Below are 13,510 nucleotides of genomic sequence, written 5' to 3' on the forward strand. Positions count from 1 at the left end.
GAGGAAAGAGTCTGCTCCACTGAGGTCTGGTCATAGGAGGTGGTGAATGCCCCAGCCATCGTGTGTCAGGTGCCAGTCGATTTTTTTCCAAAATTGTGCGTTTATATTAGTCGTAGTCATGGAGGATTCTGATGCCGGGACTATTGTCTTATCAGATTATGAGTTGTCCTCGGACGAGGATTGTCGTTTAGCCCCTTTGTCGCAAGTCTACCACTCTTGTCTCTTGTGCCTGCATTGTTTGCTGGGTCGCTTGGGCTCGGGGGACCTTGGGTCTGCTGAGCCATCGGCCTCCGGGAGCTATGTTCCTCAGGAGGCACCTTCCCAATCGCACGCTCCTTTTGTTTTCACAGGTGCCCCTGACTTTGATGTCTCCTTCGTGCAGGGTGGATTGCTTCCCCCGGAGATGGCGGGACATTTTCGTTTTAATATTTTATTGGCTCTGATTTGTCTGCAAGACCCTGAGGTTTCCTTGCAGTTATGTGCCTGTCTGCCTGCCTATCCCGGGTGTTCAGACCGTGAATGGCACTATAGTGTTCCCCCCGGGGGTGATTGTGCCGCCTTGTTGTTCTTTTCATTATAGGATTGTGCGGCTGCGTGTCCTACTACGACGTCTTTTTGATCTGTTGGGGGATCCTTTACTTTATCGTCCGGGGACTTCTCAGTTCTCGCACGGTTCTTCGGTATAGATTAATGGGGATAATCTTATCTCCGGTCGGTCTACTTTTGAGCTTTCCCAGCCTGTTTTTCTGAGGGTTCCGGTCTCTGGCAGGTCCTGCGGAGACATAGTTCCTTCTGGGCAGATGCCTTTGGGCGTCCTTATTTATTTTATCCGAGTTGGATTTATTTACTTTATATTCTTTTCCTTACGGGTATTCTTGGATTGCTTGGTTTTAGTTCTTCCAAGGAAGTCGTTCCTGGGTTTTCATCCGGAGTTGGTGTGTGCACTGTTAATTGATAGTGACGCATGTTGCGTCTGGCTGGTCCGGCGGGACCTACTGGTTCACTTGTTTTTGTTGTTTGTTTTTGTAAACTACCCCTTTCCCCGCGACCTTCGGGTCTGGATGTAAGGAGCGCTTGGGCTGGCCGTGTCAGTTTGCTCCAGTGACATGGGCCGGTGTGGTCCCACCACGTCCCCTCGCATCCCTGGCCTGAGGGGTGCGGTCCTTGCTGCTCTGCCGCCACTCTGCCCTTTGGGGCGTTCGGTGCCTGTACACTCATCGGTAGATGGTTTAGGTGTCTTGGGGACACGTCCTCTCGGTCCTTTCATAGGGGGGACTCTGGTTCCCCTAAAAAGGGGCGTTGGTCCTTAGTGTTTTTTTCTGAGTGCATTCTGTCAGCTTGGATGCTCGACTTAGATATAGCTATCTTATGGTACTTAAGATCAAGGTTCGTTTCCATCTGGATTACATACGTTTATGCTGCCTTGTGGGCTTGCTCTTTGGGATTACTTGTTCTCTCGTTTGTGGGACTTATCACTGGGTTCTGGTGGCTTTTTCTTTGACGCATGCCTGGTTGTTGTTTTTTTTTCTCCCTCCCTTTGGGTGGTACCCAAGGGATATGTAGCTTAGTGGTTAGCTCCACTGCTCCTGAATCAGAAGGTTGTGGGTTTGAACCCAGGCAAAGCTCCTTTAAAGAGGAGTCTCTTGCTCACTCTGTGGGATTGGGATCCTTAGGGATTCTTCGGTTGTCGAGAAAATTGGTTCTCGGATGAGTTTCGGCTGCTCTGCGGCCTCTAGCAGTGTTGTGTTGGTCTACACCGTCTGGATTGAGAAGGAGCGTGAAGTTTTTTTGTTCCTTCGGGTAGTGGCTGTGTTTCCTCTCTTACGATTTTAGCATGGTTGTTTTTTCTCGATCATTCTTCGGCTGCGGAAGTTCTTCCTAGCTTGTGAGGCATCCTCAGTCTATTGTGGACTGGGTGTGGGTCTTGACAGTGGTAAGGGATGTTCCCTTCGCGATCCTGATCGGTGGTGACGCTCATCCACGCTGTGTAGAGGTTTCTGCGTCTGCCGGTCCTTGGGATCTTTTGGTCATTTCCTGTTTTCTGCTGCTGTCTTTTTCTACCCTGACATATGTTCAGGTTAGTCTGGCGAACGGATCTTGGTTGTCTTCTTGTAAGCCTGAGTTCGTCTTTCTGTCCTGTCTGGTTCTCCCTCTGGGAATTGTTAGTCGGGTTCCCCTTGTCAGTTTAAGGGGCTGTGACTGGGTTGTTGCCCATGAGAGGGGGTCCTCAGGGCCTGTGTCTTGGTTGCTTCTACTCGTGGTAACTGTCCAGGTACTTTGGACTGTCTGTGGTTTTGCGTCCACTGGGTTGATTTTTCTTTCAATTAGGTTTTTCCCGGGTTTCGGACGAAATGGGACTTTTTCTGGGAATATGTTTTTTCTGTGGGTGCCTTCAATGGTCCGCCTCTTACCCTCCCGTCTTGGCATTCTGTGTCCTCTTTGGCTTGGGTATAAATTTCCCATAAGTAATGATAGCGGCTTTGAACTCTTTCACCTTGATGCTTCTTCCACTGTTCCTTGTTACTCGGCTGAATAACTGGGGGATAGGGGAAGTGGTAGGAGTATTTAAGCCTTTGGCTGGTGGGTCTTTGCCTCCTCCTGGTGGCCAGGTTCTTATTTCCCATAAGTAATGAATGCGGCTGTGGACTCTTTCCCACGGAAGAAAAGGAAATTATCAGGTAAGCATAATTTATGTTTTCAGTGGCAGTTTGGAACTCTGTAGTGAGTGAAGGCTGTGACACACTGCAAGTGGAGTGGCGGGCACCGTGTGTGTAGATGCGGCTGTGCGCGCTCAGTGTGGTCCTGCCTTTTCATCTCTGAGCACTCTGCTGCGTCAGGTAGCGTAGCTGAGCGCTCGGAGATGAAATATCTGAACTTCAGAAGCGATGCGAAGCAGCTGCTTCGCCTCACGCCGCATCACTTGCAGTGTGTCACATCCTTGATTCAACAGATGATAGGTGACTCTTAAGGCTGTGACACACTGCATGGGGAGCGGTGCGCGCTCAGTGTGTCTTGCCTTTTCATCTCTGAGCACTCTGCTGCGTCAGGTCGCGTAGCTAAGCGCTCAGAGATGAAATATTTGAACTTCTTCGCGTCGCTTTCAGTGTGTCATAGCCTTTATGCTCTACGCGCTTCAGCATTCAGCATCCCCACTCTGTGAGTTTGCATTGTTTACTACTTGGTGGCTGGGCAATTGTTGCTCCTAGACACTTCCACTTCACCATAATAGCACTTAGTTTACCTGGGCAGATCTAGTAGGGCACACACTTCATTAACTGACAGTGCCACGTTTAAAGTCACTGAACTCTTAAGTATGAATATTTAAAAGGGATGTTCACATACTTTTGGAAACATAGTGTAATAGTTCTTATTTAAATGTGTCTTATTATATATTCTGGTTATATTGTGTATATTAATTTGCCTCTACTTATACCTCTCTATCATTTGTTTATGAATATGTTTCCTTTCTGTACTGTAGGTATGCAATCCCCCCCGAACATGGCAAGAGACTGGAGCGCTTGGCAAAAGGTAAGGCACATATACACATCTGTAGCAAGTCACATTGAGAGGTGTGTGTGTGTGTGTATATGTATATATACGTGTGTGTGTAGATGTATATATACCTGTGTGTGTGTGTGTGTGTGTGTGTGTGTGTATATATGTATATACTGTGTATGTATATATATATTAGAGCTGCGCATCTTCACTTGTCTCACGATTCGATTCGATTACGATTATCATCGTAACGATTCGATACGATTCGATTCTACGATGCATCGCGATGCATCACGATTACTGCCTATGATTTTCATGATCTTGTTCTATTCCATATTTTATATATATATATATATATATATATATATATACACACACTTATATATATATATATATACACATATACATACACACACTATGTATATATATATATATATATATATATATATATATATATAGTGTGTGTGTGTGTGTGTATATATAATAATCTTTTAAACAACTGTGTAAGATGGAAGAGCACTTATAAACATAATGCTACAATATGCACAGATATGTATCTGTAGATTTATTTTACAAAGGAAAATATAACCAGCAGCAGTGTACTCACTCAAACATTCTCACAGAGTACATGCAGACATCTGAAACCTGACCCAGAGAGCATTACCAATAGACCTCCTCTCACATGTTCCGGTCAGGAATTTTTATGACACCTATCCTAAAGAGCCGACAGCAGCCTCATGTAAACAGTGAATCTTTTCTTGTATTATAGATTCACTGTTTACTGTTGCGGTCTCTGCTGCATGTTTCCTCTCAGTCAGATCCCTAGCCCAAACGAGCATTTGAGGGTTGCTATTAGATACAGCAAGTCAAAAGTTTTACAGCAACCCTCAAATGCTCGTTTGGGCTAGGGATCTGACTGAGAGGAAACATGCAGCAGAGACCGCAACAGTAAACAGTGAATCTATAATACAAGAAAAGATTCACTGTTTACATGAGGCTGCTGTCGGCTCTTTAGGATAGGTGTCATAAAAATTCCTGACCGGAACATGTGAGAGGTCTATTGGTAATGCTCTCTGGGTAAGATATCTGCGCAGTGTGCACAGGAAGTCCTGATGTGGTGTAGCTGGGGGCTGTAACCAGATTAATCCTGACACAAATGCTGTCGGCTCGTCTGCTATGTGAGAGAGGCGGGGTCACGTGACATTGCGCGATGATGTCACCCCTGAATCGATTCTGATCTGCACTGCATCGATGCAGCATCGTTAACAGGCTGCATCGCGATGCATCGCAGAATCGATTATTTTAGGCACCCCTAATATATATATATATATGTATGGCATAGTATATAATGCACTATATATCCCTAACGTTTGGTGGTGGTACAACAGTTTGGATGTTATTTCTCAGTTAATCTGTCAGGAAATCTAAACAGCTTAGTTAACAGCACCACCCTTTTGAAAGGATGAGGTGTATAATGTATTTTAGTAAATTAAGTAGAATTTTTTGAAGCTGTACATTGAACTGAGAATATAAGCCTGGCATTACTAGGTAATAGTAATACGACTTAAAGATTTATCCACTGTTCAGTCTTTTAAACCCATATATATTCACAATTTATTATAATATTTTGAAGGCAGTGATGTGAAAATGCTAAGTTGTCCTTTATACTACTTTCATATAATACCATTATTTTCTGAGAATCCTCTGATAAGACAAAAAATATGTTGTTTCTTTCTTATGACACAGTGAGTCCACAGGATCATCAATTACTGTTGGGAATATCACTCCTGGCCATCAGGAGGAGGCAAAGAGCACCACAGCAGAGCTGTTAAGTATCACTTCCCTATTTTCGTCATTCCTCTACATTGTTTGTTGGCCTTTCTGGTAAACGTAAAGGCCAAAAAAGCTACTGCCTCTTCTTTTTGCCTCTGGTTGAGAGTTGTTAGCGTACAGCTTATGAGTCTACTGGATAGCAGCCTCCTGAGAGAATATCAGCTCACTCCACTTGGGTGGTGTCTTTTTCTGGGGCCTTCAAGGATGAGGCCTCTAAGTCAGATCTGTAAGGCTGCGACTTGGTCTTCTTTGCACACTTTTTCTAAATTCTATAAATTTGATACTTTTGCCTCGGCTGAGGTTTCTTTTGGGAGAAAGGTTCTTCAAGCAGTGGTGCCTTCTGTTTAGGTTACCTGTGTTGTCCCTCCCTTATCATCTGTGTCCTCTAGCTTGGGTATTGAGTCCCAACAGTAATTGATGATCCCGTAGACTCACCGTGTCATAAGAAAGAAAACAAAATTGATGCTTACCTGATAAATGTATTTATTTCTTGACACGGTGAGTCCACGGCCCTCCCTGTTTTTAGACAGTTTTTTGTATAAATCTGACACCTCTGCACCTTGTGTTATTTCCTTTCTCTTCTTTCCTTCGGTCGAATGACTGGGGATTGTGGGAAGGGAAGTGATACTTAACAGCTCTGCTGTGGTGCTCTTTGCCTCCTCCTGCTGGCCAGGAGTGATATTCCCAACAGTAATTGATGATCCCGTGGATTCACTGTGTCAAGAAAGAAATACATTTATCAGATAAGCATACATTTTTTTGTTTTTTCCTTTCTTCGGAAGATAACTAGGAAGGTAGATTTTTAGTAGGCAAGTTTTCTTTTCCTTTAGTTTAACAAGACATCGTAATACAGGTCTGTGTATGAGTGTGTGTGTGTTTATATTTGTGTGTGTATATACATACATATAAACACACATACACATATATAATATATATATATATATATATATACACACACACACATATACACACACACACTATCATTAACATTAATTCTGGTGTTATGTAATTCTGGACAATAAGATGAACGGTGATCGGTCTCTTCATAAAACAACAATCTTTATTGCAAATCCTTAAATTATAGGGTGCTGCGTGTCAGACAGGCTCACGTGTTTCGGCGGGAGCCGTAGTCATATCCTGACTTGTCTGGCAAACAGTACCTATTTAAACACATATGTTGCCAGTCATAGGCTAAGTGTTAATTACAAGGAACACCCACATTTGTGCAAATCAATACATGATACATCTATACAATTAGTATTGTAGTGCAATAAGATATCTTCCTCCCGTAAACTGCTGGCTTTAAGTTAATATTTAACTCTTACGGCATTACAGAGATATATATATATATATATATATGTGTGTGTGTGTGTGTGTTTCTATTAGTGTAAGCACAAATACTGTAGTTAATTAGCGAAGGGTAGATTCAAATATATTTTATATGTCCTGCATTTATCAGGGATATGGAAACTTTACACTGTTTATGTTACAATGAGAGAAACAATGCAAACGTGACCCTTTTTCTTCATAAATGGAAAGAGTCCACAGCTGCATTCATTACTTTTGGGAAATTCAGATCCTGGCCACCAGAAGGAGGCAAAGACACCCCAGCCAAAGGCTTAAATACCTCTCCCACTCCCCTCATCCCCCAGTCATTCTTTGCCTTTCATCCCAGAAGGTTGGCAGAGAAGTTTTAGAAGTTTTCGATAGTCTCTTATGGAGGGTAGTACTCTTCGGCATGGGACTGCAGTTTTAAGTACTCCTGTCAGCCGATCAGTGAGAGCATGGATGAAAGTTAGAGTCTGGAGATGCAGGGATAGTCTTTCTGTGAAACCATCCCGACTCATATTAACAGCTCCACAAGCAATCAGCGTTGACGACTTTCTCTGCCAGCTTCTCTCAAGTCCATGGCAGAGGCAATGCCACTATCTGTTACACTTGAAGGGCCGTGTTCCTGTTCCACGGCGTAGATTCCGGTAAGATAATTTCATTTTTTATGATTGTCTGTATTACAAATGTTTTCCCGAGAGGCTACCACCTTGCGGGACTAACTATATCTCATGGTTTCAGTGAGGCTCCTTTTGTATCTTGGAATCAAGGGTTAATATCTACTGAGGGGGGTTATTGAACAGGGGGGGTTTCATCATGTTTGTTATGTGATTCAACCTGCTTATGTGTAGTGTTATTTAGGCTCTTGGCTATGAAACATAACGGCCTTTTGAAGTGACGCAGCCTTTACAGTTGAGCACGCTTTTTGGACTGCATGGGGCACCCGGTGACCGGGCGTGGTCATGTTTGGCTCTCCATTTCCGTATTCCTGACAGTGTGGCGATGGAAAAATTCTGGTCTGCTGGTGTCTGGGTCCTAGGAGGTGGTGAGTTCCCAAGCCATTGTGGGTGTTAGGTGCCGTTTATTGTTTCCTTATTTGGTCCGTTTTTTGTATTCAGTATCCCAGTTATGGAGGATTCTGATACTGTGGAGACGAATGTCTCTGACTCAGATTCTTTTTCTCGTGAGGAATACGAATTGGCCCGGGTGATGCATGCTCTTCAGTTATGTTCAGAATGCCGTCTTAGAGTGCTCAATTCCTCGGGATCGGGGAATCAAGGGGCCACTGAGCCACCTGTCTCTGGGGGATCCGTTCCCTGAGTGGCGAGTTCCCTACCACCAACGCTTACTACACATGCAGGTAACCCAGATTTTGCTTATCCTTCTCTGGAAGGTGGCTTGTTTCCCCCGGAGGTCATGGCACCTTTTCGCTTGTCCATTGTTCTGGCGCATCTGCAACTACCAGAAGTGTGCTTGCGATATTGTACGTGTTCTGTTGACTTGGGGCTCTTCAGGCATGGGATGGCCTGCTCAGCTTTCTGGGGGAACGACTGTCCCTGAGGCTTCAGGGGGTCAACCTTCGGGTCGGGGTTGTCTTCTGCTCCAGCAAAGGTATGCTGCACCTTTTGTTACAGACTGGCGCGCCTTTGTGTCCTTTTGAGACACATTCTGGCGTTGTTGGAGGATCCCATCCTTAACGGAGGTGGGAATTTTCAGTCCTCTTCTTAGAACTGCTTGCAACATTAGCTATATGAGGATGAAGTAATCTTTCTATAGCCTTGTTTATTGAGTATCCTTTCTAGTCCTGAGCTGGGAAAACAGGATCCTGGTCCTGCGGGTCTGTCTGTTCTTATTGCGCGATAACCTATGGGTTGCCTTATTTTTATTTTATTCCGGTTAGGATGATTTTTTATTTGAGCTCATGTTTATGTATTCCCTTCAGAAATTTTTCTGGAATCGATGCTCGCGATTTTTTATAGCTCAGTTTACTTCTACGGAAGTTGTTTGGTGTGAGGACATGTTAGTCCTATGTTTGTCTGATGTTTATTCTCCATCTCTGGGGATGTCTATCTGCGGCTTTGACAGTATCGACCCTGAGTTTCAAGCTGATCCTGATTGGGTTCGGACTCTTCTGTCTTGTGGCCTATTTCAGACACGTGGCGCCTGTTCTGCCTGGCTGGTCCGGTTTGGGCACCAAGTGTTTCACATTATTATTTTTGTTATTACTAGTTTTTCTTTAACAAGTTCAGTTCGAGGCATGGAGAATTGGTTCATTCCTTGTTGGCCTTTCTAGCTGGTCGACTGTGATTTGGTAAGGTTCTGCTGCGACACACTCGGTTGTTTCCATTATTTCATCTGGGCTTAAGAGTGTTTCCTTCCTGCGTGGGTTGGAAGTCTGGAGAACTTTTCTTTTCCTGGACTTGTTCCTTTTTGAATTCTCTTCCTTCGGGTCGGGATTTCTGGACTTGTTCGTTCCCCTTAGCAGTTTGGCCTCCTTATGGGTGATACAAGGTAGCCTTGTGGTTTGAGAAAGAGCCATCTGATGATTATACTTTCTTAAGAAGGGCTGTGTGGATTTTCCTGCTTTCGGGAGTTTGTTGTCTCCCTATCAGGGATGTTAGGCTGGGTTGTCTCCTTCCCCACGCTTTGCTTAAGGGTTTTCTCTACTGGGAGTTTTGGGATTCTCTGCATTCTTTTTCCTCGGGTTGGTCCTCTGGTTAGGTACTCTGAAGAGATATGGAGACTAGTCTTTGTGCTACTCGCTCTTCGGGTGACTTTGTCCTTGATATTCTCCCTTGGTCTCAGGAGTCTTGGTGCGCCTCTGTTGGGCCCTAACTCTTTTTTGGAGTGTTGAACTCCTGTATGGAGGGTTCTCTTCCTTTTGGGTTAAGTTTTATGAGTGAGTTTTGTCCCTGTTCCGGGTTATTCCCCTGTGAGGTCTGAATTTTCAGACCGCGAATTTGTGTTCCCCGGGGCGTTTGTTTGTTTTAAACAAATTCTGGGGCTCGGGCCTTAGTTTTGTTTGGGATTTTTCTGGATGTCCGGAAGCTTCTGATCCTGTGGCTGGTTCGGGGCGATCCAGTTTTATCCGGGGAACATAGGCTGTGGCCTAAGGACTGGCTAGTTGAGCCTGCTAGCAGCTTTGCCAGACTTTCTGTGTGCTTGCAGATACATTCCTATGGCTTGCCTTTTCCTTGTACGATGTATACTCCCCTTCGGGAGGAGTTTTTTTTTTCTGTGTTCTTCAGGTCATCTGGATGTTTTTCATTCGGCTTTTTGTTTTCATCAGTCTCCAGCTCATGTCTTGTGAGCATGTGCGCTGTTCTTATATGTGCCCTTCCCTTTGTGGGGGGAGTTGTTTGTCCTTCTTGAGGAGGGGGGTTTCCTCTCTCTGGAAGTTTGTTGTCCTGCCCGGTGTGCAGGAGGTTGGAACAGGTGTTTTTTCTCCTGTAAGAGTGAGAAGTTTGCTCTTCTGGGTTTGTTCTGTTCCATCTGTGGAGATTGGAATCTCCATGTTGAGACTGTCAATTATGCTGGGTCTTCATAGGGATCTACTGCATTTAGCTATGTTCATCTCCTAAGGGGTTCTCTTTGGAAGTAACTATTTGAAGGAGCTCTTTGGGTTGGCACCCAACTCCTGTTGGGGTGGCCGAGTTCACCCATTCTGTCCTTCCCTGAAGGTAGGTGATTGGGGGTCCTTACTGATACCCTGTTTTTCAGACTTGCCTGTAGCTTGGGCTGGTCCGGTGTGGAGCAGGATCTGAGATCTGTTATTCGTCCTTGGATCATTTAAGCGGTGAACCTCTTTGAGATTCTGTGCTTTTCCATGTTCAAGATATGTGAGAGGGAATGGCAGCTTTTGGATAGCTTGTGTTATGCCCACTGTTTAGTGGATGTTTAGCAGTCTGACGATTAGAGTTTGATATCTCTTTTCGGCTGCTCTTACTTGCCTGCAAGTAGTCTTTTTCAGAGACATCCTGATATGGCTGTGGCGTGTAGTGTTGGCTCAGGTGTTCACTTATCTGGGGTTGTTGCACGCGTCCGATCTCTGAATATTTCGATATTCTGAGCTATCGGTAACTTGAGGGCTCTGTCTTCGGTTGTCCTTTAGGGTGCGGTTGCACTGCTTTTAAGAAAAATTTTGTTTTTCTGGGTTTCCGATTCCCGGGCCTAACCTTTGGTCTCTGTACTTTCCAGGATCTGGGCATTGCCTGCCTTGTTTCTCTTGGTTCGGGTCTCTGTGAGCTTGGTTCAGGTCTCAGGGTTCCTTATTTTATTTGGAACTTGTTGTACCCTAATTAGGGTTCTTTTGGGAACCCTGATTTTTTTCTTCCACGTTCTCTCCTTTTTTGGGGAGAGTTTTCGGTAGTTGATTTATTTCTCTTCTAAAGGGTGGGTTGTTGAGGACTGACTGCTGGGCGGCGGTGTCTCCTGGGGTTTGTGTTGGCTCAGTCGAGTCTATTTCTGCGGTCTCTAGCAAGGCTTATGGACTATCTGCGGGTCAGTGCCCTTGGGGCTATTTCTTTTTTTAAAGTTTCTCGGCTTCGGATGAAGCAGGGTTTTTTGGGTGGGGCTTGCTGGCCTTGTGCCCTCAGAATGGGACCGCCTTTTGTACCCTCCCGTTTTTGCATTCAGTGTCCTCTATAGCTTGGGTATTGTTTTCCCAAAAGTAATGAATGCAGCTGTGGACTCTTTCTATTTATGAAGAAAAACATAAATTATGCTTACCTGATAATTTTCTTTTCTTCAGATGGAAAGAGTCCACAGCTCCCCGCCTGTGTTTTTTTCTGTGGGTCGTCTGTTATTTTTATTCTTCTGGCACCTTTTCACCCTGCTATTTCTTCTACTGTTCCTTGTAACTCGGCAGAATTACTCGGGGATGAGGGAAGTGGGAGAGGTATTTAAAGGGACGCTGAACTCAAATTTTTTCTTTTGTAATTCAGATAGAGCATGCCATTTTAAGCAACTTTCTAATTTATTCCTACTAGCATATATTCTTCATTCTCTTGGTATCTTTATTTAAAAAGCAAGAATGTAAGTTTAGATGCCGGCCCATTTTTAGTTAACAACCTGGGTTGTTCTTGCTGATTGGTGGATACATAAATCCACCAATAAACGAGTGCTGTCCAGGATTCTGGACTTTCTTTTTCAAATAAAGATAGCAAGAGAACGAAGAAAAATTGATAATAGGAGTAAATTAGAAAGTTGCTTAAAATTGCATGCTCTATTTGAATCACAAAAGAAAAAAATGTGGGTTCAGTATCCATTTAAGCCTTTGGCTGGGTGTCTTTGCCTCCTCCTGGTGGCCAGGTTCTGAATTTTCCAAAAGTAATGAATGCAGCTGTGGACTCTATCCATCTGAAGAAAATAAAATTATCAGGTAAGCATAATTTGTTTTACTTGTTATGTAATTCTGACCCAATATATGCTATTGTAAGCTGATCTAGCAAGTAGTTGACTTTAGAAAAGGGCTTATATTGTTAAAATGTTGCAAGGAAATTTTCTAGCAATGTTTTTCGTTTTAATCCCCCCCCCACACACACACCAAATTGCAGAACCTATGTGTTTTTTTATTTCCCCACAAGCCACTGCCCTTTCTGTGTTAAAGCAATTTGTAGGTTCCGGTGAAGATTAGATCGGCTTCTCTAATCTACTCTTCTAGCTCTTGTGTTGTCCAGTTGGGGTCTTATATAAAAAAATTCTCCTTGTCAAAGAACCCAGTAAATGTATTTATTTAATTTATTAGACTCTTAAAGCAGTTACAGACTGTGTCTCCTCTACCGTTTTGCTTCATGTTTAACCGCTGTTTTCCATGCTCACTTGTTTCACTTAGGTTTCTTCCCTGGCAGTTCTCAAGGATGTGAAGCTTTCCTGCGACACAAGATGACATTGATTTCTCCATCCATTTTGAAGAAATATGGCATTCCATTTGACAGAGTGAGTTCTATGCGGGGTTACTGGTTTGGAACCTTGGGTCCCTCTGTCATCATAACTTACAAAATGTGGCATTTCACCTTCTATTTCTAAACAGATTACACAAGAAGCTGGTGAGTTCATGATCACCTTCCCATATGGTTACCACGCTGGATTTAATCATGGTTTCAACTGTGCTGAGTCCACTAATTTTGCCACATTACGCTGGATTGATTATGGGAAGATGGCAACACAGGTAGAATAAATAAGCTAAATACCTTTGCTTTTTCTGTGTTAAGCCTCTCTCTAGTTTCACCCTATTCCTTAAACTATTCTTCTGTAGGATTTTTATGTCTGTGTTCCACTGTAATAGCATTCACCAAAGAAGAGGCTCACTTTTATAGGTGGTCACTCCGAAACCTAACATTGAAAACCTTTTCAGGCTGGTATTAAACACTCCCCCTTCCTGCTAAATAACATATTTTTTATCCTGTCCTCTGGATAGATACATACTAGCTGTTGTGTCTCTGAGCTCTGAGTTTTTTCTCAGTTCATCCTTTGGCAGATTTGTGACATTATGTATTCATTATTTGAGTCCTGCAGAATGTGTAGATTTTTGCAATTATACATTTTATATACATTTATTTATTTGCAATTAATGCTGATTTAGTTTGAACTGAATTTTGCGTAAAGAGCCATTCGACGTTCAAATTAATCTTACATAATTCTGTGACACCTGCAAAAGAAAAACGTGTTTACAAAAAATGTAACCCCCCAAACCTGTGCTTACCTTACCTTCCTCGCCAGCCTCTTCTGCTCTTCTGGTTTCTTCAACAGCGCATCACGGCCGCGTGCAAATATGCACTATAAACTATAGTGCAAAATTATGTAACATTAAAGTGATTGTAAATCCAAGAGCTTAACAAATGCTAGGATTTAG

The 13,510-nt window shown here is 43.5% G+C and overlaps 1 protein-coding gene across 2 annotated transcripts in view; it reads left to right on the forward strand.

The window, feature by feature from the left end:
* KDM4B (lysine demethylase 4B) overlaps positions 1-13,510 on the forward strand; it is a 233,457-nt gene that overhangs the window by 117,688 nt on the left and 102,259 nt on the right. For both annotated transcript variants that reach the window (XM_053703174.1, XM_053703173.1), the window contains 3 exons: positions 3,479-3,528; positions 12,491-12,594; positions 12,689-12,826. In XM_053703174.1, coding sequence (XP_053559149.1) covers positions 3,479-3,528; positions 12,491-12,594; positions 12,689-12,826 — 292 coding nt within the window. The remainder of the gene's footprint in view (positions 1-3,478; positions 3,529-12,490; positions 12,595-12,688; positions 12,827-13,510) is intronic.

The sequence above is a fragment of the Bombina bombina genome, chromosome 2, assembly GCF_027579735.1.
Source record: "Bombina bombina isolate aBomBom1 chromosome 2, aBomBom1.pri, whole genome shotgun sequence".
In the NCBI taxonomy this organism is placed as follows: domain Eukaryota; kingdom Metazoa; phylum Chordata; class Amphibia; order Anura; family Bombinatoridae; genus Bombina; species Bombina bombina.